The sequence below is a fragment of the Trachurus trachurus genome (assembly GCF_905171665.1).
Source record: "Trachurus trachurus genome assembly, chromosome: 15".
NCBI lineage: Eukaryota > Metazoa > Chordata > Actinopteri > Carangiformes > Carangidae > Trachurus > Trachurus trachurus.
The window spans coordinates 7,554,935-7,566,667 of NC_139906.1; the positions used below are offsets into that span (position 1 = coordinate 7,554,935).

Here is an 11,733-nt window from a genome sequence, read left to right on the forward strand (position 1 = left end):
AGCCAAGTCAATTTTGCTGAAATATTGCCCATATATGCAATTATGCTAATTTATCTAGACAATATTTCAGCAAAATTGACTTGGCTGATCTGGGCAATATTGGAGTGGTTTTAGGGGTTATTGATGATGCTGAAAACTATGCTAATTATGTCAATTGTGCTAATTGCCCAATATATATAAGTTAGCATCCGGCAGTTTCTGAATACTGGAGACCCATACTATCTATTACTAACATAAAACTTTGGGGTACTCAACATTTTCGGGTTCACAATGGGGCCCTATGGGCTGGCAAGTAGACTATATAAAGTATAAACCCATTTAATTTTATAATTACAGTTGTAGTTATTGTAATGTTTTCATGCTTTCTTATCAGGTTATATGGTTGACAAAATGTCAGTCAACCTTTCACATAACACTGATGACAGTAATTTTGCTGATGAGGACACAATTATTAATCGAATAGAGCCGAGCAAATGTAGTGTCAACATAACGTCTGATATAGGATCCATCATCCACAAAAGGGTCACACTGTTCATGGTGAAAAACACAGACAGAATGAAGTAATCACATGTAACTGATAGAAAACATATGTTTATATTTAAATTGACATGCAAAGTATATACATGTAATAATTTGACAGACATTTTTATCCAACATGACTTGAGAGACAATGCTAAAGCTTCAATGCAGAGCCTTGTGTGTGAGTGTTAGATGTGATGATGATACAGTATGTTCAGTCACTTTTTCCACCATCGGAGAACCACAGACCAAAACAGTCTGCATGATTGAGTTCCAGTAGATGGGGTGTGCTCCCACGTACTTCAACTCAAAAGGTTCAGCTTTAGTGGCTTGAAATTGATTAGGTGGACATGATCTATTTGGACCAGGTAGGACAAGGTAGACAATGGTCAAGGTGAGAGACAACCATGGGCTGTACCAACAGCCGTGCAGCATATTGAGTGAGGTAAGGCCTGGGTAAAATGTTAAGAACTTGTGATAGTTGTTAATGAGAGAATAAAATAAAACAAAAGATTTGTTAAGACTTGTTAAAAGGAAGTCCCATAATGACCCAAATATAAAACAACCCCCCCCCCCCCCCCCCCACCCCATTTTCTAAAATTGGTCTTTTGGTCTTTGACAACCAAGTAATATTTTTACTGTAAGAAAATAGTAACATTCGACAACAAAATTTTCAACAGCAAGGTTTAAATCAGTCTTTTTGGGATTGCCATACGCTATATTCTGTGACACCATGTTTCTGGCTGCTTGGCAGTTTGTCTGCTCCTCTACTACATATCATCATCATCACCTTCAAATTAGCATCAAAGCTGCTGACTTGGGGCACTTTCACACGGCTAGTTTGATTATTTGGTCCACACAAGGCAGTAAAATGGTTACATTGTAGCATACTAACTAGGGTGTGGTCCTCGTTCACACATGCAAATGAACCAAAATTGCGCCTGTTTCTGTATCTGCATATCCCAGGCTCCTGTTATGAGTTTTGATTGATGGCTCTAGTAATGACACGCACATTCAGGTTTCTAGTATTGGTCACAACTGGCTGTTGTGGATATTACAGTTATGTCTTTTTGTGGTTATAAGATTGGCTTGGCTTTTTCATTTTCAGTACCCAACAAACATGCAACTCTCTCTTTCCTTTCCACCTGTCTACATCAGTCACTCATGGAGTGATGCTATGATATGTTGTAACACTGTCCATCATGCAGTAGCACAGGCGTGCCAGAAACTTGTCAACTGGCCCTTTAAACATTAAAACAGACAGAGTCAAGTCCACAAAAACAGTGAACAGAAAAAAAAAGAGTGCTACAGATTCAAAGGAATTAATAAAGGAAATGAAGACTGAAATGATCAGCAGAAAGTAATCAACCAGCAACAGAACCAAAACTCCCACAGTTCTTCGTTTTTCCTCAATGGCCACAGAGGTGGCAGCAGGCAGAGCGACGAAGGTCAAAACCACAAAGATGACGGACAGAAGTGTTGGTAGGGGGATGAAGAGGAAGAAGATGATAACTACTATAACATTACCTGCGTCGTAACTAATAAGAAATATGAGAGAACAAAGAAAACATAGAACCCAGGGCCCAACCCAGGGCCCGACACAGGCCAGAACAGAGGTCAGAGTTCCTCTGATGTAGTCTGGGTGGGCGATGATCATGTACCTGCAGGAAAAGACGAGAAGGTTATATTCATATCACAGCAGCACACTGATGCTGGATACACAGATAAGATACCTTTCCACTGCGATACACATCCTGAAGATGAGACCGATCATCAACGCAAAGTAGAAACCAGTCATTTCTATTAGCCAGCCTCCCATATCCATTTTTTCAGGCATTAGCTCCAAGGGGATCAAGAAGCAGATCAGCACCAGATTGGAGATGAGGAGGTTTGTGACAAAGAGCCCAGAGACATGATGCCTTCGAGGCTGCAGGAAACATTAATGAAAAAAAAAGAAAACACGTTTCTTATGTATATATTTTAAAGATGGGAGGAGGGGGGGGGCACATTTTGGGGTTTATTCTTATAGTTTTTAACTTTGTAATTTTTGTAATATCTAATTTGTAATTTATTTTTTTCTCCTATTTTAAGTTGTTGCATTGTATTATTCTGCTATAATATTCTTTACTTTTGTACACTGGAGCTCTGTGACGAAAGAATTTCCAGCAAGGGATTAATAAAGTATATTCTATTCTATTCTATTCTATTCTATTCTATTCTATTCTATTCTATTATTCACTAGACGTCATATAAATAAAAGTTCACCATAAGAATTTCTATTAATGCATAAGTGGATTAGTGTTACATACCGTGCAACACAGGAAACAGAAGGCCACGAGAGTTAAGGTAATGCCAGTGATGACGTTTATCCATTGCAAAACCTTCTGGCTCTCGGTGAGTCTACCAAACAACATCTTATTACCTGTGTGATGAAGAAGCTGTGAGTGATGTACATCCACCATGTAAGACAATACACAGAAGATCAGACTGCCAAGACTCAATTACTGAAACTGAGTTTGACTGGCCGTATGGGGTGCAAGATGACTGTGGTGAGCAAGTAGGGTGCAGTGGTGCAGGGTGCAGGGAGCAGTGAACTGAGACACTGGGAGCTTCCGCTACAAACAAGGTTAAAATATAGACTTATTTAATTTTTTTTGGAACAATTTCTCATGTCGGGGCTTCAATACAAGAGGGACATTACAGACGAGCACTATATAAATATATATATATATAAGAAACACACAAGCAACAAAAATAAAACAACAATAAAATGCAGTATTTGGACAGTCTCTAAAGTGCAGCAGTCAATCTTAAAGTGCAGTCAGTCAGTGTCAGTGCGGGAGGCATGTGGCAGTCTACAGTATGTGTGAGAGTTCAGTTGCCTGATGGCGCTCGGGTAAAACCTGTTGGTCAGTCTGGAGGTGTGGGACCGTGTTGATCTCTAGCGCCTCCCAGAGCGCAGGGTGGAAACTGTCCTCGATTATGTTTTGTACTCGTTTTGCTGGCATCTCTGGGGTTAAACTAAAGGAACACAACCACGTCAACGGCCAAAACAAAGGGCTCATCGCTACATGAAGATGAAACAAAATGTGACAGAGGCAGTGTGATCCATGACACAGCAAAAAATATAACATCCTTGCCTCATTTTGTCGGCGGTGATCCCTTCTTTTCATCAACACATCAATATACCACACAATCTAACAGTAGCCTATATTTGTTTACATAATAATATAATAGATATTATATAATTTGCCGAATTGTCTTTTAATGGCTCATTATTGCTACGCACTAGGCTACTGGACTTTATCATTTCCTTAAGGAGACCCGCATCTGCCCTCTTGTTAGGAATCTCTACAAACCTGCTCGTTTGTGTCCAAATCAGCTCGGTCGCTGTGAACGAACAGCAGCGTCCTTCAAGTCGTTTTTGCCGGCAGCGGCTCCAGATGCTTGTGTGTCTCTCCTCCGTCACTGACAGTAGACGAGGCGGGCACAGATGACTCATTATTCCATGAAATCGTGTGCGCACAAAGAAAAACCACCGGCCGTAGAGTGGGGACTGGGGAGGGTATGAGATACGGATAAAAATGAATGAACAATATTTAAGAGGCACAGCCAGTGTAGTTACATGATCCCACACTGATTTTGAGTCAATTGATCACATGGCCTGGATGCTATTGAGCTAAAACGCTAATATTTAAATTAATAAACACTAGAAAAAGCATTTCCATAAGGAAAATTGTGTGGATTCCCAAGATAACTTCCTGTGATGAAATATGCATTTGTATCTATAGCCTAGTTGCATCTGGTTCCATGGGACAAAGGTAGCCACATTCATTCATTCATTTCCTATGAAAATTGGAGAAATATTAATTTATTTGATGTCATACAGTGAATAAATCATCCAAACGTAGAGTATGTGTTTAGTAAAAGTTTTTTTTTGTATTGCAAATAGTTCCATTCTTCTTGTCTCACACTGAGCTATTGAGTTTCATTACCAGTGTTGTGTTGTAACCTCTGCACATTGACTCAAGGCGCAAAACAAAACTCCAACTGTTCTCTGATAAATATTACTAAATAACACTCATTAAAATGACTCAAATGACACAGAATAAAGGATGAAAGGACCTTTGACTCAAAGCTGAACTTCTTGTTGGAGACATTTATTTTGTCACATCCCTGATTATATGTAATTGCACCTAAACAATTATATTTCAGAACATACTGTAATCTTACTGATAGAAATATCTGACCTAACAGATTATTGTGGGTTGAGTTCAGTTGAGGAAAATATAGTCTCCTTTACTGTCAGAGTAAACAGCAACGACACAATAGTAGTTTTGAGTGTTTTTTTCTTGCCATCAAATTCTCTTCCCTTTCTTTTGTCATTTTCATGCTCCGTTAACAAAATCTGTAAAAAAAAAAAAAAAAAAAAAAAAAAGGAGCTTGATGATTCTGTAATGATGTGAGGATGCACTTACTGTCTTAAATTTCCATATTAATTTTTATTTTATTTTATTCTCATCCAAAGCCATTTGCAGCTGGTGTAGCTCCTTATTTGTTAAACTGGGCACCATGATGATTGCCAACTTCAATGCAGGGCCTTGTAAGTAGTAGCTATACTTATTCTATATACAGTGCAAAGAGGTCGAGTAAAGACGTTAATCAAAAGTGGATATTAAGTGCTATTAAGGCATGTTTAAGTGTTAGATGTGATGATGATATGTTCAGTCACTTGCTCCACCATCAGGGAACCACAGACCAAAACAATCTGGACTGAGATCGTCTTGTGTGCAAGGATCAAAGCCAGAAGACGTTCTTGATGTGGACTGTGCAGAGTGGAGAGGGAGGCCTTTAACTTCTGCCTATGCCTGGGTCCCTTCTAATGACTGCTATTAGCCTACACCCAAAAAGAAACAGCAGCACAACAGATTTGTATAAAGATTTAACAGCGATGTGATACCCACCGCATCAATAATACAAAATGTATTCACAGTTACAAAAATATACATTAATTTACTTCAGTCACTAAATTTAAAAAGAGTAGAAGGTCAACCTTTCTTCACAGAGTCACTTAATTCAGGTAGGTAACATGATACTGATAAAAATTAATAAACAATATTTAAGAGGCACAGCCAGTGTAGTTACATGATCCCACACTGATTTTGAGTCAATTGATCACATGGCCTGGAAGCTATTGAGCTTGCTAATATTTACATATAAAAATTAATAAAAAAACTAGAAAAAGCATTTCTATAAGGAAAATTGTGGGAATGCTGAAAGCCATTGCTGCCATTGCTTATTTTGCATATCCCAGGTCCCTGTTATATGTTTTGATTGATAACTCCAGTAATGAAAGGCACATTCAGGTTTGTAGTATTGGTCACAACTGGCTGTTGTGGATATTGCAGTTCTGTCTTTTGTAGTATATATTTTTGGGCTTTTGTGTTTAATCGATAGTGTAGCAGTAGAGAGAGAAGGGAATGGGGGGGAAGAGATGGGGGGAATGACATGCAGCAAAGGGCTAAAGGATATAGCCTCTGCACATGGGGCGCATGCTCTACCAACTGAGCTAAATGACGCCCCTAAGTTCTATCTTTTTCTGGTCATGAGATTTGCTTTTTCATTTTCAGTGCCCAACAAACAAGCAACTCTCTCTTTCCACCTGTCTACAGTATGTCCTACATTCACTCATGGATTGATGCTATCATCTGTTGTAACACTGTCCATCATGCAGTAGCACAGGCGTGCCAGAAACTTGTCAACTGGCCCTTTAAACATTAAAACAGACAGAGTCAAGTCCACAAAAACAGTGAACAGAAAAAAAAAGTGTGCTACAGATTCAAGGTAATAAATAAAGAGAATTAACGCTGAAATGATAATCAGAAAGTAATCAACCAGCAACAGAACCAAAACTCCCACAGTTCTTCGTTTTTCCTCAATGGCCACAGAGGTGGCAGCAGGCAGAGCGACGAAGGTCAAAACCACAAAGATGACGGACAGAAGAGTTGTTAGGAGGATGAGGACCGGGATGATGACGAGGTAGATGAAATGTAGGTGCAAAAAAAGATAAAATATGAGAAAACCAAGAACCCAGGGCCCGCCACAGGCCAGAACAGAGGTCAGAGTTCCTCTGATGTAGGTTGGGTGGGCGATGATCATGTACCTGCAAGAAAAAGACGAGACGGTTATAATCAGGGTATGATATCACAGCACAGCATTGATGCTGGATACACATAAGATACCTTTCCACTGCGATACACATCCTGAAGATGAGACTGATCATCAACGCAAAGCAGAAACCAGCCATTGAGAATGCTTGTATATACAAGACTCCCATTCCCATGTCTGCAGTTATTAGCGCCAAGGGGATCAAGGAGCAGATCAGCACCAGATTGGACATGAGGAGGTTTGTGACAAAGAGCACAGAGACATGATGCTTTCGAGGCTGCAGGAAACATTAATGAAAAAAAAAGAAAACATGTTTCTTATTCACTAGACATCATATAAATAAAAGTTCACCATAAGAATTTCCATTAATGTATAGGCTAAGTGTTTACATACCGTGCAACACAGGAAACAGAAGGCCATGAGAGTTAAGGTAATGCCAGCGATGACATTTATCCATTGCAAAACCTTCAGGCTCTCGGTGCGTGTGTCAGACAACAACATCTTATGGCTGGTTTCCTGTGTGATGGAAGAAGCTGTGAGTGATGTACATCCACCATGTAAGACAATACACAGAAGATCAGACTGCCAAGACTCAATTACTGAAACTGAGTTTGACTGGCCGTACCTATGGGGGTGTAAGATGAATGTGGTGAGCAAGTATAGGTACCCAAATAATTTATAGTCTAACTTTAATCAAAAGGTAACCAAAGCCAGCAATGCCACCCCGGGGTTTAACCTGTGTGTGTGTGTGTGTGTGTGTGTGTGGTGGTGGTGGAGGGGGGGGCAACACAAGTTTGTTATAAGGCAGGAGACATGTTTCCAATCTAAGGGCCGGATTTACTAAAGGTTTGCGTGTATTAAAACGTGTGCAAACGTGATTGCACGCGCAAACACATGTGGAACCTGATCTACTAACCGGACACACCGAGGATTGCGTCTCTCAAATGGGCAAAATAGCACGTGTGATCCATTTAGCGTGTTTGCCTTGATGAATATGTAAATATGGGCGTTTCTGCCAAAACACGCAAAATACTGGGAGGAGTAGATGCAAATCTATTTATTTAGCGCGTGCAATGTGATTTACCAAACCAGGAAGAGATTGCGGTGGCTGTTTTTGCGTCTTTATCTACCACGTCTGAAAACCATGTACTAACTGATACAACTTTTACAACTCATTTACATATTGCGGTTTGCACGTGTTTTCATTTAGCGGGTTTCTCTTAGTAGATCACCTGTTTTGCGTGCACTAACCAAACACGCAATATTTTAGCGGGCGCAAACAATATAGCGCCCGTTATCTGGGACCTTAGTAAATCCGGCCCTAAGTGTATAACAGTTTATTCCATAAATACTAAAACACTAGAGCAGGGCGTCTTCCAGGGCCGGGGCCTTTATGGTTAAAGTGTGTGAGGAGGAGAGGGAGTGAAGGCATCAACTAAACATGGGAGCACCACAATCCACCTGTAAGACACTGCACACACAACCCAAAGAAAAATAATACAATAAAATAACTAAATTAGGTGGGTGAATAGGAGACCAAAACAAAACAAAATCAATAATTAATCAACAAACACAAATAAATAAAACAAAATAAACCATGCTTTAAACTCCAAATCATAAACAAAAACAGTTTATCTGAAAGATAAAGCACAAAACAAAAAGGGAAACTTTAACCCAGGCTTATGAAAAAGGGGGAGGGGGATCATATCAATTTGAGATCAAAACAAAAGGAGGTTGTAGGCGTTGAGCAGCACTGGGAGACTTTTAAAACTATACACTAATACTTAATCAGCCAGAGGAAAAACTTGTGTCTTTTAAGGCTTCACACCAGGCTCTGCTGCTCTGCTGGGGTTACGCACACTGTATTTAGGTTGTTAGGTGTTGCATATGAACATGAAAGCCAGGGGATGAAAATCTCAGCAGGTCCAAAAATTGCTATGCCGAATACTGAATCTTGAAAAATAACATGCCGAATTGTCTTTTAATGGCTCATTATTGCTACGCAGTACTGGGAGTATAGACAACTGTTACAAAATGAATACAAAATGTAATAGTTAATAGTTTGTTGTTATTAATCCAACAGAAATCTCTACGAACCTGCTCGTTTGTGTCCAAATCAGTCGCTGTGAACCAAGAGCAGCGTCCTTCAAGTAGTTTTTTAGTGACTGGCAGCAGCTGGCAGCGACTTCGGATGTTTGTGTCATTCCTTCCAGTCCGAGGCGGGACTTCGCAGGAACTCATAGACGCACAGATGGCTTTATCATTCCATGAAATTGTGTGTGCACAAAGAAAAACCTCCGGCCGTAGGGTGGGGAGGATGTGAGACGTGTAGAGGCCGAGCTAGAGGGGAGGACCCAGGATCGTGTAGCAGTAGAGAGAGACAGGAAATGGGGAGGCAGAGATGGGGGGAATGACATGCAGCAAAGGGCTAAAGGATATAGCCTCTGCACATGGGGCGCATGCTCTACCAACTGAGCTAAACGACGCCCCTAAGTTCTATCTTTTTCTGGTCATGAGATTTGCTTTTTCATTTTCAGTGCCCAACAAACAAGCAACTCTCTCTTTCCACCTGTCCTACATTCACTCATGGATTGATGCTATCATCTGTTGTAACACTGTCCATCATGCAGTAGCACAGGCGTGCCAGAAACCTGTCAACTGGCCCTTTAAACATTAAAACAGACAGAGTCAAGTCCACAAAAACAGTGAACAGGAAAAAAAAGTGTGCCACAGATTCAAGGGAATAAATAAAGAGACATAACGCTAAAATGATCAGCAGAAAGTAATCAACCAGCAACAGAACTAAAACTCCCACAGTTCTTCGTTTTTCCTCAAGGGCCACAGAGGTGGCAGCAGGCAGAGCGACGAAGGTCAAAACCACAAAGATGACGGACAGAAGAATTGGTAGGAGTAGGAGGATGTAGAAGATGAAATCTAGCAGCGTGGCAAAACAGATATAAGTTATGAGAAAACCAAGGACCCAGGGCCCGACACAGGCCAGAACAGAGGTCAGAGTTCCTCTGATGTAGGTTGGGCGGGTGATGATCATGTACCTGCAGGAAAAGACAAGATGGTTATAATCAGGATATTATTACTGTATAATCACAGCACAGCATTGATGCCCAATATAGAGATAAGATACCTTTCCACTGCGATACATATCCTGAAAATGAGACCAATCATCAGTGCAAAGGAGAGAACCATCACTATAAACAAGCCTCCCATTCCTACTTCTTCAGTCATTAGCTCCGTGGGGACCAAGGAGCAGATCAGCACCAGATTGGAGATGAGGAGGTTTGTGACAAAGAGCACAGAGACATGATGCCTCCGAGGCTGCAGGAAACATGAATGAAAAAAAAAGAAAAACATGTTTCTTATTCACTAGATGTCATATAAGTAAAAGTTCACCATAAGAATTTCCATTAATGCACACATAGACTTGTGTTTACATACCGTGCAACACAGGAAACAGAAGGCCACGAGAGTTAGGATAATGCCAATGATGATGTTCACCCCGTTCAACATCCTCAGGCTCTCGAACGTTTTTAACGACATCTTATGGCTGGTTTCCTGTATGATGGAAGAAGCTGTGAGTAATGTACATCCAACATGTTAAGACAGTGCACACAAGAGGACCAGACTGACAAGACAACTGAGTTTTACTGTGGCTGTATGGGTGTGCAAGGTGAGGGAGGAAGATGATCTGTGACCGTCAGAGGCAGTGTGATCCATGACAGCAAAAATACGTCAGCATACGTTTAAATGGGTAAAATTTAAATTTAAAACGTGGAAGGATGGACAGCGCAACTGCAAAGACAACAGCATGAGTGAACTGTAAACAAAGGGCCAATTAAAGGACCAATTTGGTTTTGAGATTACAGTTTTTTTATTTCAGTGAGTTTTTTCTGTCTATTTTTATTCTTTCTCAAGATCTTATTTTTGTTTGACATTGAAGAGATTTTGTTTGGATTGATTTGATACAAAAATAATTCCATAATGGACAATGTGGTTCATAAGCACCAACACTTGAGTCGCGTTTTTCAATCTTAATTTGTTTACATTTTGAAAAGCGAACTATGCCGAATTGCCTTTTAATAGCTCATTATTGCTACGTAGTACTGGACGTATCTGTTACATAATTACACAAAACTTATAGGCTAACAGTGTCTATTACAAGGAAATGCGTACGGTAGATAACTCTGGCATTTTTTTTACACCGTTACGTTGTTGTTTTTTAACATCCCCATGCACAACAGGAATGTATTTACTTGTTTAAAAAAAACACACACACACACACGCAGTAGCATAGTGAAAGTAGGCCTATAACTGTCACAAAATTACTACAAAACTTAATAGAAATCTTAAAAACCTGTTGATTCTCAGGCAAGTTCTTCAGGAGAGATTTTCTCCTACTTCCTTCCTGTTTCCTTACGAGACCCGCGTCCTCCCTCTTGTTGTTATTAATCCAACCGAAGTCTCTATAAACCTGATCGTTTGTCCTTGTCGCCCAAATCAGCTCGATGGCTGTGAACGAGCAGCGGTCGGTCCCTCCTAGGTACGAATAGTGACGGACAGAGCAGCAGCGGCTCCAGATGACTTCGGTAAAGTTGGGAAATTGTTCACAGATTCGAATATCTGGGATCAATAAGTCTGAGGCGGAACATTGTTCAAACACAAATTATGCCTCTTTCCCATCGTAGTAGTATACGAGCTACAAGATACGAGCTTTGTTTTTTTAATATAAAAACAAGCCGTCCTCTGGGCTGGACGGATAAAGGCCCTTATCTCTACGCCCAGCCAGCAGCCGGACGAGTGGGCAGGGACCGTCTGCAAATTGCAATTCCATAGAAAGACGCTGCAAACATTTTTTTTTATTTATTGCAAATAATAATGAATAACTTCACTGTTATCTAGTATTATGACTCCAAAATCGCTTCACACATCAATGGTCTCCTCATGGTCAAACCACAACAGTTGTTTTGGAAAAATTTAGTTTTTAAAAGTAATTTTGTTGAATTTTATTGCATATAATAATAACTACAGTAG

At 40.2% G+C, this 11,733-nt stretch overlaps 1 protein-coding gene and 1 long non-coding RNA gene across 3 annotated transcripts; both read right to left on the minus strand.

The window, feature by feature from the left end:
- Positions 1 to 1,429: 1,429 nt before the first annotated feature.
- LOC310998136 lies at positions 1,430 to 3,960 on the minus strand. The gene is made up of 4 exons (XR_014595975.1): positions 3,879 to 3,960; positions 2,829 to 2,941; positions 2,253 to 2,446; positions 1,430 to 2,180 (listed from the first exon to the last, which is right to left on the minus strand). It is a non-coding gene; the product is annotated as an uncharacterized lncRNA (long non-coding RNA).
- Positions 3,961 to 4,921: 961 nt separating this feature from the next.
- Positions 4,922 to 11,478, minus strand: LOC310998132 (uncharacterized protein). Of its 2 annotated transcripts, none has more exons than XM_083988060.1 (7): positions 11,057 to 11,478; positions 10,141 to 10,257; positions 9,919 to 10,020; positions 8,785 to 9,740; positions 7,081 to 7,203; positions 6,762 to 6,964; positions 4,922 to 6,682 (listed from the first exon to the last, which is right to left on the minus strand). In XM_083988060.1, the coding sequence occupies exons 4-7, from the start codon at positions 8,926 to 8,928 to the stop codon at positions 6,208 to 6,210; spliced, it is 945 nt and encodes a 314-aa protein (XP_083844186.1). In that variant the 5' UTR covers positions 8,929 to 9,740; positions 9,919 to 10,020; positions 10,141 to 10,257; positions 11,057 to 11,478; the 3' UTR covers positions 4,922 to 6,207. The 2 variants fall into 2 exon arrangements, with proteins under 2 accessions (XP_083844186.1, XP_083844185.1); XM_083988059.1 differs by having other exon boundaries at positions 9,830 to 10,020.
- Between the last annotated feature and the right edge of the window lie 255 nt (positions 11,479 to 11,733).

Excerpts from the sequence above, each read along its gene's own strand:
- LOC310998132 (XM_083988060.1), bottom strand. The coding sequence starts at position 8,928 with ATGAGTTCCTGCGAAGTCCCGCCTCGGACTGGAAGGAATGACACAAAC. Across the intron at positions 7,204-8,784 it reads ATTTGGACACAAACGAGCAG|GAAACCAGCCATAAGATGTT; the intron begins GTTCGTAGAGAT and ends TCCATCACACAG. Across the intron at positions 6,683-6,761 it reads ATGTGTATCGCAGTGGAAAG|GTACATGATCATCGCCCACC; the intron begins GTATCTTATGTG and ends TTTTTCTTGCAG.